This window comes from Macrotis lagotis, chromosome 1 (genome assembly GCF_037893015.1).
Source record: "Macrotis lagotis isolate mMagLag1 chromosome 1, bilby.v1.9.chrom.fasta, whole genome shotgun sequence".
Taxonomy (NCBI): Eukaryota; Metazoa; Chordata; class Mammalia; order Peramelemorphia; family Peramelidae; genus Macrotis; species Macrotis lagotis.
In genome coordinates this window covers 867,193,766-867,213,077 of record NC_133658.1, presented here as the reverse complement: position 1 = coordinate 867,213,077, position 19,312 = coordinate 867,193,766, and the positions used below count along the sequence as shown (strand labels likewise).

The window sequence follows — 19,312 nt, the reverse complement described above, 5'->3', positions numbered from 1 at the left end:
GGGAAGGCAAGGGGGAATAAGGGAACCTTCACCCATCAAAAATGACTCAGAGAAGCAAGATTGGGGGAAAATTGTAAAACTCAAATAATATCTTTAATAAAAATTAAAAAAAAGATTTACAAAGCAAAAAACAAAACAAAACCAAAAATGCCTCAGAGAAAACAGCATACACAATAGGGTATAGACATCTAGAATAAAAAGGAAAGAAAGGGGAAAGGGGGAAAAGGGGGGATGTGGGTGATAGAGGAGAGGGTAGATCATAGGAGAGAACAGTCAGATATAACACATTTTCTTCTTTTTACTTCTTGTAAGGGACTGGAATTAAGTAACCTGTCTGGGACTATGGGGCTAGGTGGTTGCTGGGTCTCAGGGGTGGTATGTAGGCTCAGGGCCTCTTGACCCCAGAGCCAGTGATCAGTCTGATGTGCTACTCAGTCACCCTACAGCCCATTTTGGAAGAGGGACAGAATGAAAGGAGAGAGAATATATAGTATATGGTAGTAGGGAGGAATGGATGGAGGGAATTACAATCAGCAACAGTGCAAAACTATGGAAGTAACTTTTATGACAGACTTATAAAGAATATGATCCACCTGAGACAGAGCTGATGGTGTCTGAACACAGACTGAAACACATTTTTTTTCTCTTTCCTTTATTTCTCATGAGGGTCTATATTTGAGGAGGGGTATTATGTTTACTCTTAAGAATATTTTAGTAATGTATATAAAAATCATCACTTGTACAAAAAAAGTATGTATAACAAAATGTTCATTGCAACACTATGTAATAGAAAAAAACTGGTAATAAAGTGGCTCATTGTTTTGGAAAATGGTTGAACAAATTGTGGCATATGACTAATGGAATATAACTTACAGCATTAGCAATTATGAATATGAGGAACTCAGAGAAAGAGATAGGAACTAATAAGAGTGAAGAAAGCAGAAATAGACACTGATTATTGTCTTTCGTGCACAAAGAAGACCAATATGACATCATTGTGTTGGAGTCAAAGTACAGTGTGTCCTGTCCTGACTGGCTGATCAGCCAGTGAGAGCTTAGAGACTACACCACAGATCGGGCACAGATAGTCCCCAGGAAAATGGAGTGGAGTGGAGATGGCTCTCAATTTGCACATCTCATATTTCTTTTGAACTACATACACAGTGACTACCTGAATGAATAGATAAATGAATGAATGAAAAATCTTTCTATGTACTTAAGTATGTTCAAAGCACTCTTCCCAAGTGCTTTAAACTGGGAATCTGGGAATAGAAACTTCACAATCTCAGCTCTTAAAAGAGCTTCTATTATTATTATAATAATAGGTAGAGATAATAAATAAGTAAATGAAAACTTCCCTAAAAAGGTAGCTGAATACTGGTTCAATGTAATGAATTTGCTTCTTCTCTCTTTCCTTAGATTGTGAGCTACTTGGGAACAGGGAGTGTCTTTTTTTCCTTTGATCCTTAACATTTAGCCCAATACCATGAAGTTAGCCCGTGTTTATTGATTGATGGATGGTCGTAATTCAGAATTTAGGATGAAACACGGAGCAGTCCTTTATGTGAGGAGACAGGAAACTATGAGTACAGAATAACAATAATAATAATAATAATAATAATAATAAAATAATGTAGCATTTCTGTAATACATCAATATTTGCAAAACATTTTTCAAATATTTCACTTGATCCTCACAGTGGGTGGTAGTCACTGTTATCCTGATTCAGTAAAAAAAAAAAAAAAGGAAATAGAAAGCAGACAAAGGTTGATTCATACAGCTAGTGTCTATGGCTAGATTTGAACTTGGGTCTTCCAGACTCCAGATGCTGTGCTCTGTGTACTGAATGTCCTCTCTATCTCTGTGTTGCATGCATTGTTTTATCTGTTTTCTTTTTTCTGATTTTCTTTGTTTCCAGGTAGAATTCCATGGGAATGGGGAAGTTAATATTGGAAAATGCCCATAATATGTGTTTTTTAAATATAAATATTGTTTTCCAATTATTGTGTGTTTTTTAAAAGAAGACAATTAAAATTCTGTGAATTATTTCCAGGTTCCATGACAGTGGTGACTGTGAAGGCTGTGGCAGGAATGCTTGTCTTATCAATTCAAGGGAACCTTCAACTTGACTATCCCATCTTCTACGTGATGCTGGTGTGCATGGTCGCCACTGCAATCTATCAAGCAGCGTAAGCCGCCTTCTCTTCCTACTGCCCCTTACCGTCTTCCATTTTGAGATTCTGATTAGGCCTTTCTTTTGAAACTGTGGGAGATAAAGAGCATCATAATGAAAGATATCAATAATAGTTAAACTCTTCAGCTGACCTTCCTAGGGCAGCATTTCATTTGTTACAAAGAGGCCAAAGATCCTACAAGATTTTTCTTAACCCTGAGGATCTAAGGAATATATGATGAGAGCCAGCCCAAGCATCAGAACACCTTTAATTTCCCATCCATGTCAGTTCCTTAAGATAATTCAAATTGCTCTACTTTTCTTAATTGACTCAGGCCTATTCAGTCCTTGATTGCAGGACATTTTGCTAGATGAGACCTACAAAGAGTCCCTCAAAATGGCAGAGTTCCTGCCCTCAGGGTGTTTATTAGCAGTAAAAGAGTTATGTTATGAATGCATATGTATAATCTTTATCAAGTTATTTACCATTTTGGAAAGAAAGGAGGGAGGGAGGGAGAAAAATTTAAATGAATCTTAAAAACTGACTTGTAGGGGGTGGCTAGGTGGCACAGTGGATAAAGAAAGCACCAGCCCTGGAGTCAGGAGTACCTGGGTTCAAATCCGGTCTCAGACACTTAATAATTACCTAGCTGTGTGGCCTTGGGCAAGCCACTTAACCCCGTTTGCCTTGCAAAAACCTAAAAAAAAAATTAAAAAATAAATAAGAAACTGACTTGTAATTGGCATGTTCAAGAAAAAGTGCCTGGTCTACCCAAAAATGGATAGTCTGAAGTTGGAAAGGTCTAGATCTCCTGTCTTTTTACAGCAAGGAGCAATCAGTGCTTCATCCTCTGTTCTGAACTACAACAATCAATCAATCAATCAACATTTACTAAGCATTGGTTATGTTCCAGGCTGTGTTGGAAAGGTGGTTGACAGAGAGCCAGATACTCAGGAGTCTTTTCAAGCACCATTTCTTTCCTCAAATGGGATGCCAAGTAGGATGAAAGTAATCCTAGCTTTGATTCTTTTGATACTAGATGCTTTCTTTATATTCTAAAGCTCCATCATAACCTACTGACAGTCAAGAAAATGAATCATAACTTTTCCCACCTTTCCTCCAAGGAACTGACCAATATACCTGTTTCCTTTATTGAAGTTTCTTAAGCCAGGCCACCCAACTCTATGATTCCTCCTTGATCGCCAGTGTAGGCTACATTCTGTCTACAACCGTTGCAATCACAGCAGGTAAGTATCTCGAAGTGGTTCCATTTTTCTTTCTTTTTTATTATTGACAGCATCGAGATGACACTATACCATATAGGGACTAATGAAGCATTTCTTAGCAAACCAATCTGCCATTTTCTACTGGATTGTTCTGCATATGAGAGTTACATAGGAAGTTATAATAGAAGGGACCTTTTAAAAAAATTTTATTTATCTAAGGCACTGGGATTAAGTGACTTGCCCAAGGTCACACAACTAGACAATTATTAAGTGTCTGAGGCCGCATTTGAACTCAGATCCTCCTGCCTCCAGGCTCAGTGCTCTATCCACAGTGCCACCTAGCTGCCCCAATAAGGAGGGACCTTAAAGTCTAGTCCTTCATTTTACAGATGAGGAGACTGAGGACACAGAGAGATTTAGCCCAGGTATAGAAGGTGGGATTTAAACCCAGGTTTTCCTGGCTCCAAATCCATTGTCTTATCCATATGACAGCTTACTTATCCATATGACAGTTCAACTCCAGCCTCAGATGCTTTCTGTCTTTATGGCCCCCAGACTTATGCTCCAAGATTCCATTTTCTTCTGTGTAAAATGGGAAGAATAGTAACACCTCTCTCCTAGTGTTCTTGTGAAGATCAGATAAGGGAATAGATGTCAGGAATTTGGCAAATTGCCATATAAATAATAGCTGTTTTCATTTGACATGATGATGTCAGAGCTGGGAATGCCCTAGAAGAGAATGTCAGAGCTGACAAGGACCTTAATATATAGAATTTTAGAACTGGAAGGTATATAAATCTTGAAGCAAATAGAGTTGAAAGGGCCCTTAGAAATCATTTATTCCAGCCTTCGTTTTATAGGTAGGGTAAACTGAAGACCAGAAAAATAGCTTTCCCAAGGTCATTTGGCTCATAAATAGCAAAGGCAGGATTCATCCTGATCCTCAGTCCTGTGTTCTTTCCATTTCTATAATTACATTATAGTTTATTGTGATTTGCTTATAGCTCTATAATCATGTTGTAATCTTTTGACTCCACCCCTTAAGAAGAATCTTAACTTTCATTGACTTATGTACTAACAAGGGGCACAGGGAAACCAAATAAATTTTTCTGCTCTATTCTTCATGTGGAATTGCCCTAGTCTTGCAATACAAGTCTTAAGACTGTTACTATAGGAAGACACTGAATAAGAAGAGAGCAGCTATAATACTAGGAATACCTTTCCCCCCCCTCCCTTTTCCCAGTATTTGCTATAAACTAATGCAAGTTTTTAGACAGTCTTTAAGGCCAGACATGTGTTCTTTAAAATTTGAGTGAGCCTACATATATTTTTGTTGTTTGTTGAGCTATTTTTCAGGCTTGTTTGACCCCATTTGGGTTTTCTTGGCAAAGATACTGGGCTGGTTTGCCATTTTTCTCCTCTGTCTTATAGATGTAGAAAGTGAGGCAAAATGGGATTAAGTGACTTGCCCAGGATCACACAGCTAGCAAGTGTGCGAGACTACATTTGAACTCAGTTAGATGGGTCTCCTTGAATCCAGGCAAGGCACTTTATGAATATCATGATGCCACATGGCTATCCTTGGCCTGTTTAAATAAGGAAGGTGTTCAGAGACAGAAGTGGTTTGGCTTATGGTCATTCTCACACAACAAAGAGAGTCAGATGTGGGATCTGAGCCTTGGATTTCCTAATTCCACTTCTATTGTTTCTTTCTTCACACTCTGCTGCATGCAACCAAACATATACTTCCTTCCAAAGTGATTTTTTCTATTATGACTTGTTAAAAAAAATGTATTTAAGGCAATGGGGTCAAGTGACTTGCCTAAGGTCACACAGATAGGCAATTATTAAGTGTCCTGACTCCAGGACTGGTACTCTATCCACTGTGCCACCTAGCTGCCCTCCTGAGTGATTTTTTATTAAGTATTTGACCTATATAGCATGGTTAGATAAGTACAAATAGATAAATAATAAATAAATGAATGATAAAGAATAAATATCACTAATCAATAACAATAAAGAGATTCAATCACTTATTATTTACCAGTCATTCTAATGCAAAGAAAGGCAAAAGACAGTCTCTGTCCTCAGAGAGCTCAACATGCAAACAGCTATGTGTAAACAAGCTAGAGACTGGATAATTAGAAAATAATAAACAAAGGGAAGGCAGTGGATTAAAGGGGTTTGAGAAAATCTTTTTTTGCAGAAAGTAGAATTGTAATTTGGATTCTTAGGAAGCCAGAAGATGAAAAGGGAGAGAATACCAGACATGGAGACAGCCAGTGAAAAAAAGAGGGAGCAGATGAATAGACTATTATCTTTGAGGAACAAGAAGGAAGAATTGACCTCGGGGTCCAGCTAGCCCAATCCCTTCATTTTACAAATAAGGATCAGAGTCTCAGGTATTAAGTAATCAGAGGCAGAATTCAACTCCAAAGCTGGTGTGTTTTCATTTCATTCAAAGAGTCCAAACAGAAAGAAAACTGAGCAAATGTTGGTGGAAGGCTGAACAATGTCATTTAATAGTAAAAGAGCCTGGGGTCAGGGAGGACCTAGGTTCAAACCCAGCCCCTTGATATTTGCTTCATTACTTTAAACCTCAGTGTCCTCATCTGTAAAATGAAAATCATACTCCCCAAAGAGTACCTGTTGTTGTGAGATTCACTCAAAAGAGATCAGAGACATGAAGTGCCTTGCCAATCTTAAATTTACTCAGTTTCCAATCTAGTCTCTAACACAGACTTTGTGATCTTGGACAAGTCACTCTCCAGGTCTTGTTTGCCCATCTGTAAAATAAAGGATTTGAACTATATGGTTTCTAAGGTCCCTCCCAGTTCTAGATGCATGATTTTCATGTAGATATCTTTTATTAATGTTAAGAGAACTCAGTAGACAAACATGTTTTCTTTACTTATTTGTTAGTTGTTAATTCCTTTGGTTCTGCCTTATTGAAGGCTTGGGAGATGGGAATTTAAAAAAAAACAGTTTTACCTTTTATTTTGTGCTTGATTGTTTTTTGTTGAAATTTAGTTTTTTTATTTAAAAAAATTTCTTTATTTAATTTTAAATTGCTTAGATTTTCCCCTAATCCTCCTCCTTCCCCCAGAGAACCATTCCGTATAACAAAGAATTCTTTTTAAGATAAAGAGGAAGATAAGAGAAAAAAATCCAGCAGAACCAGTCAACCGTTCAAAAAAATATGTTCTCCATCTGTGGACCCCAAACCTCTGCAAAGGAGCTGAACAGGAAGTAGGAAGAGGGATGGGTTTTCTCAGCTCTCTTCTTTGGCGCTACAATTGTTCTTTGTAATTTCACATCATTCATGTTCAGTTGTTCGATATCCTGGTAGTCATTGTATGTATTGTTCTGGTTTTGCTTACTTTGTTTTACATAAGTTCAGGTAAGTCTATCCAGGCTTCTCTATTTATCACATTTGTCATCACAGTCATATTCTGTTACAATTCAAGTACCACAGTTTGTTCAGTCTCAATTACTGGATATATCTATCAACTGTTTCCATAATCAAAATGTCACTATGAATATTATGATTTTTTAAAATTATGTTAAAGAAAAGCACTTAAACATATGATATGGGGTTTTTTTTTTGGTTAGGAGCAACATTTTACTTGGATTTCATTGGTGAAGATGCTCTCCACATATGTATGTTTGCCCTTGGGTAAGTTAAAGCCCGTCCTCGTGGCCTGCACACAAATATAGAGTTTAATTTTTTTAAACCCTATTTTGCTTTTTTGTTTTTCATACCAATATCATTTCATCATTTTATCCCTTATAACAAGGAAAAGCAACCATTAAGAAAAAGCAGCAGACAGAATGACAAACCCTGTGACTGTATGCAATAATCCATTGTTGTAATTGTCCCCATATGCCTTCCTCTAAACTCAGCCCACTTTCCAAAATTACCCTTTTCTAAACTCTGCCTGAATTCATGAAACTCTTTCTGAAGATCTCCTCTCTGTAGGGCCCAATTAGAATCCCTTTACATTCAGGTACCACATTCAGCTATTCCTCAGTCATGAGACTCTCACACAGAACCAAAAAACCCGAGTTCAAATCCTACCTCTTAGTTGGTCACTGCCTATATCACCTTGGGCACATCACTTGACCTGAGCTCCATCTTCTCATCTGTAAAATAAAGAGATTGGATTCATTGACCTTAGAGTTGGAAGAATCATTTTAAACCACAAAAAAATTCTAGAAATTGAGAAATCGTCTCTCGCAGGAGAGTACAAAGTTTTCCCAAAAGGTTTTATCCCATTCCCCAAAAGTTTCCTTTTTCAAAATCTCATTTCCCCATCATTCAGTCCCAGGCCCACTCTGGGACTGAATTCTTTCTCCTAATTACTACTTAAGGTAGAGTTGGCAGGAAGGGGGCTGAGGTAGGCGGTCATTATTCTCTTAGAAATGCTGCTCCTTGTTGATGACCCCAAATCTGCTCCCTATCTTGTCTCCCTGGGCGGGGATTGGGGAGGGCAGTGGTCATCGCGTCCTCTCCAACTCTTAGAATTAGAAGTCTCAGTTTTGGTCTGGCTGGTGGCTGGATCTCATTTCTCATCTTATCTGCTCTCCTCAGTTGCCTCGTTGCCTTCTTGGGAGTCTTCCTGATCACAAGGAACAGAAAGAAGGCCATTCCATTTGAACCCTACATTTCCATGGATGCCATGCCAGGTAACCCTTTCCTCATCCTATGACTGTGTGGAATGAGGCTGAGGGGGTGGGAGTGAAAGGGGGTGGGGGGAAAAGGGGTGGAGAAGAGGGGAGGGGAGGTGCCTGAGTGCTTTGCCCACAAAAGTTTAGCTGAGCTGTCATGTCATTCCTGGTTTTTTCCCCATGGTTCTTTTTCCCTCCATGGGCTCATGGAAACATGGTGGAAGGGAAGGAAAGGGAATACTCATTTATGTAGCATCTTCTACATACACAGACACTGTGCTTTGTACATTTTACAAACATGAAGATTCTCAAAACAGCCTTGGAAGGTGGCTACTATTATTATTTTCATTTTACAGTTGAAGAAACTGAGGCAGAAAGAAGTGAAATAACTTGCCCTAGGTCACATAGCTAATAGTATCTAAGGTCAGATTTGAACTCAGGTCTTCCTGACTCCAGGCCCACAGCCATTTTGTTGATGTCTCAGTTAATTTTTATTAAGTATTTTGTTTCAAGCCCCCCTCACCCCATTATTATTTTCTAAACAAACCCCAACTCCTCAGAATCTACATCCTTTTTCCTCCATGTTTTGCATTTTGTCTATTGGAGGGAAAAAATATCTGTCTCCCTTGATGGAATTATTGCCTAATGTATGAAAATCTAGTCCATGAAGACCTTCGATGGAAATCATTCTGAATAGTCAGTGTTCTTCCAGATGGTTGAGATTTAGAGCTAGAGAGAGTTGACAGATTGAAAGACTTTTAAGTCTACCTCATCCTTCCATTTTCTACTTGGAGAAACTGAGGCTGAGGGAAATTATATGACATACCAGATCAATAATATAATAAATGTCTGACCCAGAATTTGAACTTGAGTACATCTGGCTCCAAGCCTGGCAGCACCCCATTGATTGTGCCACTGAGCTGCCTCCTTGTAACATGCAGAGATTTCCTCAACCCCTGTTTGACCCCAAGGGAGTCCCTACATTCTATCTTGGTCTGTGTTTTCTCATTGCAAATAAGAAGGTTAGGTTAGACCCCAGATGATCTCAGAGGTGCTTCTCATGCTAAATCCTGTGGTTCTAGAGCAGCCTTTTTTGGGTCCTGGACCCTTTTGGTGGTATGATGAAGCCTAGAGATCCTTTCTCAGAATAATGTTTTTGAATAATTGAAGGAAATGCTAAATTTCAGAGGGGGGGGGGGAGAAGAGAGGGAGAACGTTGAGGGGAGAATGGAAAAAAGGAGAAAGAGGAAGCCAGGTGGGGGGACAGAGGGGAGGGAAAGAAATGGGAGAGGGAAGGAAAGAAATAGAAGAAAGAGAGAAGTGAGAGAAGGAAAAAGAGATAGGGAGAGAAAGAAGAAAACAGAGGGAGAGAAGGGAAAGAAAAGGAAAGACAGGTAGAGGGGAAGAGGAAAAAAAGATGGGAAGAGAGGAAAAGAGATAGAGAATGAAGGAAAGAGGGAAAGGGAGAAGAAAAGGAAAGAAAAACAGGGAGAATGGAAGAGGAAAAGAGATGTGGAGAGAGGAAAAAAGAAAGAGGGAGAGAGAGAGAGAGAGAGAGAGAGAGTGGTAGGGAGAGAGAAAGGAGGAAAGAAAGAAAGGAAAGGAGAGCATAATGGATAAAACTTTGGAATTGGAGCCAGGAAAGCCTAGGTTTCAAATCTACCTAGGATCATAGATTCAAAGCTAGAAAAGGACCATCATCTAGTCAATTCCCTCATCTTACAAATGGGGAAACTGAGGTGAGTCACTTGTCCAGCATAATGCAGCTAGGAGTCATCAGAAGCAAATTTTGACCCCAGGCTTCCTGCCTTACTCAAGTCTGCCTTCATCCTCAACATTGAGCTTAGTCACCTCAGCTTCCATTTCCTCATCTGTAAAATGGGGATTACATAATGCCTATAAGTCCATTCAAATCAACAAACATTTATTAAACACTTACTATATATACTAAGTATTGTCTGAGTGCTGAAGAGACAAAAAAGGTAAACAGCAGCCCCTGCTCTCAAGTAACTCACAGTCCCATGTATGTTTGTCTCTTTGGGTGTTGACAAGAGCCACAGAATGTCATAGATGTTATTTGGTGAACTTTAAAGGGCTATATAAATATCAGTTGTTATTTTAAAATAACCAAATGTCTTATGCATTTCCCTGTCTTCTTAAACAGAGGATGCTGAAGATAATTTAACCCTCTGTTTGACTCTGGGTCATCATTCTGAACACCTGTAATTATTAACCTTGCTAGAATATAGTGATGCCCTCAGACTGTTGAGGTGTATAGGACTTTTTGCCCCTAGGCTAACTGGTCCCAAACTGCTGTGCTTTAGTGAATTCTTGTATCTGCTTTTGCTAGTGATGTTTTTTTTCTCTCCTCTGTTGATGTCAATGTGCCTGCCTGTAGTCACCCCCTTTTTCCAGCTTCCTTCTTTCTGATTGGCTGCTTCTAACCTTCGGTGGGTCTGGAAGTTAGAGGCTAGGCAGCGGGGCTCTCCCTTGCTACTCTGAAGTCCAGTATCTCTGGTGAAGATGCATGAGCTTTGGTGCATGGACTGTGGGGTGTCTCTTTTGGCTGCTTAGAGGCCTTATATGTTTCCTTCCTTGTTTCTCAGCTAAGATCCAGATAGGTGAGGAGGTGAGGTATTATTCTCTGTGTGTATGTGTGTGTATATATATATATATATGTGTGTGTGTGTGTGCGTGTGTGTGTGTGTCCTTACTTGGATTCCTTGAAAAATACATGATCTCATCAGTGTGGACCTTCCCCCATCACTGATGCAGGTCATCCTTTCTTCCTTCCCATCCCACCCCTTACCATGCCCTTAATGGACAATTTCATGAGTTGCAATGGCCAAAAAAAAAAAGAAAAGAAAGAAAGAAAGAAAAAAGGAAAAAAGCCACCTCTGGAGACAATATTCTGTTAACAAGTGTCTCTAAACTTAGCCAGACTGGACCTCAGGAGATAGACAGTTTGTCTGCCCCCTGACCTATTCTGAAAGCCTTCCAGCTTAAGTAGGACCTGCTTGAGCTTATGCTAGGCTGGCCATGACTTAGAGAACACCAGATCCCTTGACCACCATGACTAAGTAATGGGAGCAAGTGAGAACCCAGATGATTCAACACTGAGGCTGAATTACCTTGAGCTCTCCCCTGAATCATATGGCAAGCCCTAGGCACCATTTCCTGCTAAAAAAGCTAGTCTCTGGATTACCTGTCCATTGACCTCCCATTTGCAGATCTTTGCCACACCTGTGGTTTTTTTTGTGTTGTATGATGGAAAGAGCACTGGATCTGGAGTCAGAGAACCAGGGTCAAATCCCCCTTCTTATGGTACTTATAATGTAATAAGTCATATCACCTCCATGGGCCTCATCTCCTTCTGTAAAATGAGGGCAGGATGAACTAGATGGGTTCTGAGATACCTTCCAGATCTAAGTCTGTGATCTGGTGATAATCTAGGCAAGTCAGTGTCCTCTTTTGTTGACTATTTGGGGCCACGAACAGAGGAGCAGTCCAAATAGGTAAATAGAAAGCAGATAGAGAGGCCTGGCACGTGAGCCCATGATGCTGATTAGGAACGGCCCTCCAAATGTAAAGAAAACAGTGACCCTGAGTTCCCAGAGACAGACTGGTCACAGAAGACAGCTGCTGTGGGGAATTCACTGCCCCAGGACTCACTGCTGTTTCAGAGGCTCTTCTTTTGAGGACCATCCTTTCCCATCCATCAGCTGGGAAATGGCCAACCACCCAGCCTGCATCTTGGGCGACTGCCCCACCTCTACAACTGAGTCTTGAAGAAATTTCTGAGTGGGGCATAGAAGAGATCTGTAGAGCCCTGGAACAAACCAATTTGATTATAATAAAGAAAAAGGTTTCTCACAAACAAAATTGGTGGGCTAGAAGTAGAAGAGAGACAACACAGTGGATAGAGTGCTTGGCATGAGTTCAAATATGGTCTCAGACACATACTAGCTGTGTGACTGTGCAAATCACTTAACCCTGTTTACCTCAGTTTCCTTATCTGTAAAATGAGTTAGAGAAGGAAATGATAGAATATCTCTGCCAAGAAAACCCCAAATGGAGTCATGAAGAATCAGATATGGCTGAAAAAATGACTGAATAAAAGAAGTAGAAAGGGAGGGGCAGCTAGGTGACACAGTGGATAAAGCACTGGCCCTGGAGTCAGAAGTTCCTGAGTTCAAATCTGGCCTCAGACACTTAATAATTACCTAGCTGTGTGGCCTTGGGCAAAGCCACTTAACCCCATTTGCAAAAACCTCAAAAAAAAGTAGAAAAGGAAAGTAGAGGGGTAGGAGTGTATCTTTGCAGTAAACTTCTGATGAGATCTACTATCCTAAATCAATGGGGAATTGATATAAATATATAAAAAAAAAAAAGCAGAAGCTAGTCCTTAAGAAAAAAAATGATCAAGGGAGAGGAACAGTTCTCAAATGAAGAAAAGCAAACTATCAGCAATCTTATGAAAACTGCTCCAAACCACTGATGATACTAAGAGAAATACAAATTAAGACAATTAGCAGTAACATATTTATTGATTTCTCAGAATAACAGGCTCTTACAGTTGGATAGAAAGATAGTATCATAGATTTTAGAGATAGAAGAGAACTGGAATTCCATAATCTCATGAGGAAATTGAGACACACAGCTTAAATGACTTGCCCAGTCATTTAATGACTTTTCTGAGGAAAGATTTGAATTTGGATCTTCCTGACTAGAAGTGCAGTGTTCTACCCCCAGGCCACCTAGCCACCCCGCTGATCATTTCAGAGACCATCTAGTCCAGCCTGTAGTCCGAAGAAATCACAATAATCCAACCTTACTCATCTACTCTCTGTCTAAACAGGAAGCCAATTATTGGCTTACAGATCATACAGGCCACCTTTTCATCTTACAGATGAGGAAACTGAGGCATAAAAAAGGCACATGGCAAGTGGTCATCTAGATTTTGCCCTCCAGTGGTGGGTTTGTCCACTATCACCCAAGATAGCACTTCCATTGTCGGACAACTCCCCTTGCATGGAAGTTCTTTCTTGAACCATAGGAACCATATCTCTCGACTCTGTTTATCCATTGTTCCCAGGATTGTAGGATTTCAAAAATGGCATTGGAAAGACTAGTCCCAAGTCCTTCCAGGCACCATGTCAAATACTTTATATACATATAATATATAGATATTGATATAGATATATAATATACATTATCCCATTTGATCTTTACAATAACCCTGGGAGGTAGTACTATTTTTATCCCCATTTTGCAGTTTAGGAAACTATGGTAAGCAGTGGTCTCATCTAGGATCACACTAGCTAATAAGTGTGTAAAGCTGAATTTGAACTCAGGTCTTCCTCACTCCAGTGCTCTATCCACTATGGTGCCACTTAGCTGTCTCTGGGAGTTACTGTGAAACAGAGAGACATGATAAGGGATATGCTTACATTAGCCACTACCTGTTTTTCAATGACATCTAAGTGAATGTCATAACAATCACAGAATATTTAGGCAACCCCCCAAAGCAGGAATCTCTTTAAAAATCAAAGGCACATTTGAGCTCACTAGCTCCCTATGGTAGAGGAGAGTTTTGAGGAACAAAGAAATGAGTTGGGGAGGGGGAACCATAACACAAGTAAAAACTAGATTCTATTGGAAGTCAGAGAGGCTATTTCCAAATTCTTGACCTGACTCCTTAATTTTCTACAATGTGACCTTGGGCAAGTCACTCTATAATAATAACTGGCATTTTATAATGATGTAAATTTTTCAAACCACTTTAAAAGCATGACCTCTCCCCATGGCCCTGGGCTGCAGGGTTTATTATCCTCATTTTACAAATAAAGAAACTGAGGCTTAATGAGCTGAGATGACATACCCATTGTCCCATAGAATCCAAATATCAAAGGATTTGAACTCGGTTCTTCCTGACTCCCAGCTGCAGCCTTCTAGCCCCTAAGCCAAGCTATTTTATTTTACCTCAGTGAGATTCAGTTCCCTTACTTGTCAAAAATAAAGGGGTTTGGGATAGTGAATTGGTACAGTGGATAGAGGACCTAGAATCAGGAGGACCTGAGTTCAAATATGACCTTAGATACATAATACCAGTGTGACACTGGGCAAGTCACTTAATCCCAATTGCCTCCCAGAAGGATATTCAAAAAAAAAATACAAGGTTGGATTAAGTGATAATTTAGGCCCCTTCAAACCCCAAATCCAGTGATAACTTCCCCTTCAAGTTAGATCTAAAATGTGCCCTGAAATGAACTGCAGTCGTTTTGTGCAATGAAGAAAGACAGGAAGTTCAAAAATGAAGCATATTTATGGAAAAAACTCAATATCTCATTTTTATCTGCTAGGTGGTACAGTAGAGAATTGGGTTTATAGTTAAGATCTAGGTTCAAATCCTACCTCAGAAATTTTAATTTAATGATGTTTATCCTTTGTTCTCAAAGAAGACTATTACATCAGGGAGGTGATGCCATCACAAGCACATAAATTGGATTTTCAAACTATAAATATATTTATTTATTTATTTTTGAATTTTACAATTTTTCCCATAATCTCGCTTCCTCCCTCCCCCAGCCCTCCACAGAAAGCAGTTTGTTAGTCTTTACATTGTTTCCATGCTATACATTGACCTAAGTTGAATGTGTTGAGAGAGAAATCATATTCTTGTAGGGGGAAAAATAAAATATAAGAGATAGCAAAATTACATAATAAGATGTTTTCTTTTTTCTTTTTTTGTCTCAGTAACTAATTATTTTTTATATAATATTTATTCTCATTTTGTACAAATAATGTTTTTTATACATTAATATAATATTCTTGTTTAAGAGTAAATGAAATACCCCCTCCCCCCATAAATATAAACTCACTTGAGCGATAAAGTAAAGAGAAAAAATTAAAATAAAAAAAATAATAGTAATAATTGTAGGTATGGCCAGGTGGCACAATGGACGGAGCACCAGCCCTGGAACCATGAACACCTGAGCCCACATCCGGCCCCATACACACAACAATCACCCAGCCGTGTGACATGCAAGCCACCCCAACCCCACTGCCCTGCAAAAACCAAAAGAATAAAGAAAAAAAAAAGACCCAAAATAAAATAAAATAGTAATAATAGTAGGGGTGACTGGGTGGCAGACAGAGCACTGGCCCTTGAGCCAGGAGTACTCGGGTCCAAATCCGGCCTCAGACACCCAATGATTACCCTGCTGTGCGGCCCCAGGCAGGCCACCCAGCCCCATTTGCCCTGCACCCCCCCAAAATAATAATAATAAAAAATGTGCTTGAGTCTTTGTTCCAACACCAACAACTCTGTCACGGGTGGATCACATTCTTTATGATAAGTCTATCACAAAAGTTACTTCCATATTTTTCCACCATTGCATTATAGATTTCAAGACAGGACCAGAAATTTCTAAATCAGAAAACCACTGTAGAGGGGTCCAGAAACCCTCTAGAGATCTTTTGGGTAGACTCCCATCACTAATGCAAACGCCACTCTGACTTGGTCATTGGGTTCAAATGTCACACGGAAGAATTACATGGTAGAGTGCTTCACTAGGAATTTACTCTCTTCTTGGGTCTGTCGGGGAGCACTGGATCTCTGTGACTTAACGAGCATCTCAGTTGTCCAGGGCATAGAGTGCCTGGAGTCAGGAAGACCTGAGTTCATATATGGCCTCAGAAACTTACTGGTTGTATGACCCTGAGCAAGAAACTTGCCTCAGTTTCCTCATCCCAAGGTAGATAGAAGGTTCTAGCGATCTTTAAAGTTGTTCTATAAATGTTGACTATGATTGTATAACACAGAAATTATCCAAAACAAATGTTATATGAATTTCTGTTGTGAGCAATAATAGTAGCTAGCATTTATATAACTCTTTAAGGTTTGCAGAGCACTTTATAGATGTTCTCTCATTTGATCCTCACAATGACCCTAGGGAGATGGGCTATTATTATCCCCATTGCCCAGATGAGGAAATTGAGGCTAAAGGTAAGTTAAAGTGACTCGACCCATGTCACACAGTTATTAAGTTCCTGAGGTAATTTTTGAACTCGGTTTTGACTCACAAGTTCAATCCTAACCACTGTGACATCCACCTGCTTCATCAGTGATTCCATGGGATCATTGATGTAGAACTAACTGGAACTTTAGAGACATCTACTCTCACCTCTTCATTGTATAGATGAGGCCCAGAGAAGGTTAAGTGATTTGCCCAAAGCTACACTGGTAGCAATGTTAGCTAACTTTTTATCTCAATCTAAGTTTTTCAAGATGCTCTACTTATATTGTCTCATTTAACTTTCATATCCAGGGGATCCTGGGAAGTGTTTAACAAACAGTTCTCTGGGAAAAAAAAATTGTATGCACAACATATTTTTAAGTTTAACCTACATTGTTGGTATTTTTCCCATCACTTTGTTAAATCTAGACAATCCACTAACAATAAAACCAAGCCCCACTTTGCAGCTTTTGCCAATTTCCAAACCCCCAAAATGCTCACACTGAAAATTTCACAATCAGCTCTCACCAGCCAGTTGAGACTGGCTCCAGCACACCTCTACGCATAACCCTGTGAAGTAATGATATTGTTTTTCCTCATTTTATAGCTGGAGAAATTAAGGTTGAGATAAGTTAAATGACTTGCTTAGGGTCACTCAGCCGGTTTGAATTTGAGGCAAGATTTGAACCTGAGTCTTCTTCCAGTTCTCTTTCCACCATACTCCCTAATAAATGTCAAAGGCAGGATTTGACTCCAGGGCCAGCGGCCTTCTTTTAATTCTACATTTTATTCAGCATTCATTTCTTGAGCATCTACTTTGTGCAAGGCCCTCTCCTAATTCCCAAAGTCATTTTCTGCCAAAGCAGATGAACCTCTGCATTTGGTACCCACTGGTGGCTTCTTTTGACAGCATCTGGCTTTTCTGCATAATTTCTGAAAGATTCGTCTACTGTTGCTAAGCAACTGTACTTTTCCAAAGTTGCCTTTGTAGGTCTTCCCTTGAAATCCAAAGCGCTCAGGAAATTGCCAATGTACATGCTTAGTTCTCTAATTAGCCAGTGGCTGGGGTGAAGATGTATTCCAATTCCCCCCACCCACACACCCCAATTAGGATCCTCTTTGGGAAAAAAAAAATGAACTTCTTTTCAGGTATGCAGAATATACACGACAAAGGAATGACCGTCCAGCCTGACCTCAAAACTTCCTTTTCCTATGGCGCCCTGGAGAACAATGATAACGTTTCTGAGATCTACACACCTGCCACCCTTCCTGTCATGCAAGAAGAACACAGCTCGAAATCCTTCTCTGCGCCTCCCTACCGTGTCCTGGAACATACAAAGAGGGAATGAGTAAGGCCTTGAAAGAAACTGAAATCCAGCCCTGTGTCCGGGAGGGGTTTGTTTATTTATTACCTGGGCTTTCCAGTCTGTTATAGCTGAGTTGACCAGGGCTTAAAACTATTGGGCTTCAACTTGCTTTTCCAAGTTTTGGGGAGTTTTTTGTTTTTCAACAAGAGAGCCGGGAACTCAGAAGTCATTTGTCTTAAACCAACAGCAAGTTGTATTGGTCTTCTGTGATTGAACTGTTGCATAGAAAAAGGCAAAAGCAAAACAAGACAAAAAAAAAACTAAACACAGTATTTTGGGTTGCAATAAGGAGCACACATCAGCTGTGTGTGTGTTTTTTTCCTTCCAGGATCTCACATCTTACATGACAGTTATGCATCTGCCTAAATAAATGGTGAAAGATTACTGTGTGCTACTTACTTCCAGAGCTTAGCACAATGGCTAAAAAATTATAGTACTTAATAAATGTTGATTTATTAAGCAAACTGAAGCCTCCCGGCTGAGGTTGAGACACACAATGAAGTATGCTTCTAATCTTCTAGTCTTGTCCTAACTCAAATGCATGACCAGTCTCCAAATATCTTTCTCAGTTTTCTGTTTGTGATCAATTGTGTATAATGACAGGGTACCTGACTGGCACTCTGGGTAAAAGTTTTTGATTGGGCAGTCTGTAATTTATGTAAATGCAATGTAAAACAAAAGACAGGTGATAGGCAGACCCAACCTTGTGTTCCTAAGGTCACAGATATTCTTTCCAGGGGGAGAAAAACATGCCAGTGTCTCTAAATTTGTATCTAGTATCCATATGGATCTGAAACTTACTTTGTACTGCAAATAGCTCTATGATTTTTTTTTTCCAAATTTAGGAGCTGGGAAGTCAACAGCTGAGCAATAGCCAGATGTCAAAAAGAAAGTCAATGAGTTGAATTTGGATTTCTGAGTTCATCTGGGTGCATTCTCCCTACATAATTCTCATTTGTGGCATAGTTGTCTGTATCCTTCCAGCTACCCATCTACCCACTGGATCATTCCTTTAGACAGGAGTGGGGAACTTTTTTTCTGCCAAAAGCCATTTGGATATTTATAACATCATTTGCAGGTCATAAAAAATTATCAACTTCAAAATTAGCCTACTCTATTTAGTCAAACATTTAATTAGTACACCCTTAAAAAAATTTCTAGATTTATTGAATTTTGAGTTCTCCCTGCAGTTGACTTAGCAATGCCAGATCAGATGATTTCCAACAGGTCAGATGTTCCCTGCCTCTCCTTTAGATCTTTTGCTATGCCAAGGCCTATGTCATGCCCCCATTTTGGGGATCCTCCCTGGCCCAGTTGGCCACCCTTTCTACTTATCTATGTTGAAAGTATCTTCTATACCATTTCATGGTAGTCCATGAAAAATATATGCACCATCCTTTATTTCAGGAAACACAAACCAGATTTTTGCCAATTTTATGATTCAGAAGCTAGGATTCCCACATATTCAGACATAATGTGAAAGTTTATTAATTAACATTTGAAACAGTGAGGCCTATGAAAAAGAAAGATTCACCTTCACCTCTTCCAAGGCTTAAGCACCCACGAATAGCAAACAAATATGGTGGCAAGATGATGGGCCCCAAGGAAAAAAAGGATTATATAAAATCATTTTGTAGTTAGTTGTTAAAGTTAATGAAACCAAGACAAAAATAGGTCTTCTTCAGCCTTAAAGGAATCCCATTTCCAGCGTATGATTAGGGGACAACTCTTATCCTTAAAATTGAAGCTTTTGGTAAGCTTATCAAATTGATCAGGGAGCTCCCTCGACTGTTTAACAATAGCAGGACCTATGTAACCATTATAAACAAGAGGAGCAATAATATTGCTTATGGAGCTTC

General features: G+C 39.5%; 1 protein-coding gene across 2 annotated transcripts in view; it reads left to right on the top strand.

Moving 5' to 3' along the window:
• NIPAL3 (NIPA like domain containing 3) overlaps positions 1-17,837 on the top strand; it is a 60,064-nt gene extending 42,227 nt beyond the window's left edge. For both annotated transcript variants that reach the window (XM_074218116.1, XM_074218115.1), the window contains exons 8-12: positions 2,054-2,189; positions 3,333-3,421; positions 7,013-7,076; positions 7,992-8,086; positions 17,236-17,837. In XM_074218116.1, coding sequence (XP_074074217.1) covers positions 2,054-2,189; positions 3,333-3,421; positions 7,013-7,076; positions 7,992-8,086; positions 17,236-17,435 — 584 coding nt within the window. In that variant the 3' untranslated portion in view covers positions 17,436-17,837. The remainder of the gene's footprint in view (positions 1-2,053; positions 2,190-3,332; positions 3,422-7,012; positions 7,077-7,991; positions 8,087-17,235) is intronic.
• The last annotated feature ends 1,475 nt before the right edge of the window (positions 17,838-19,312 follow it).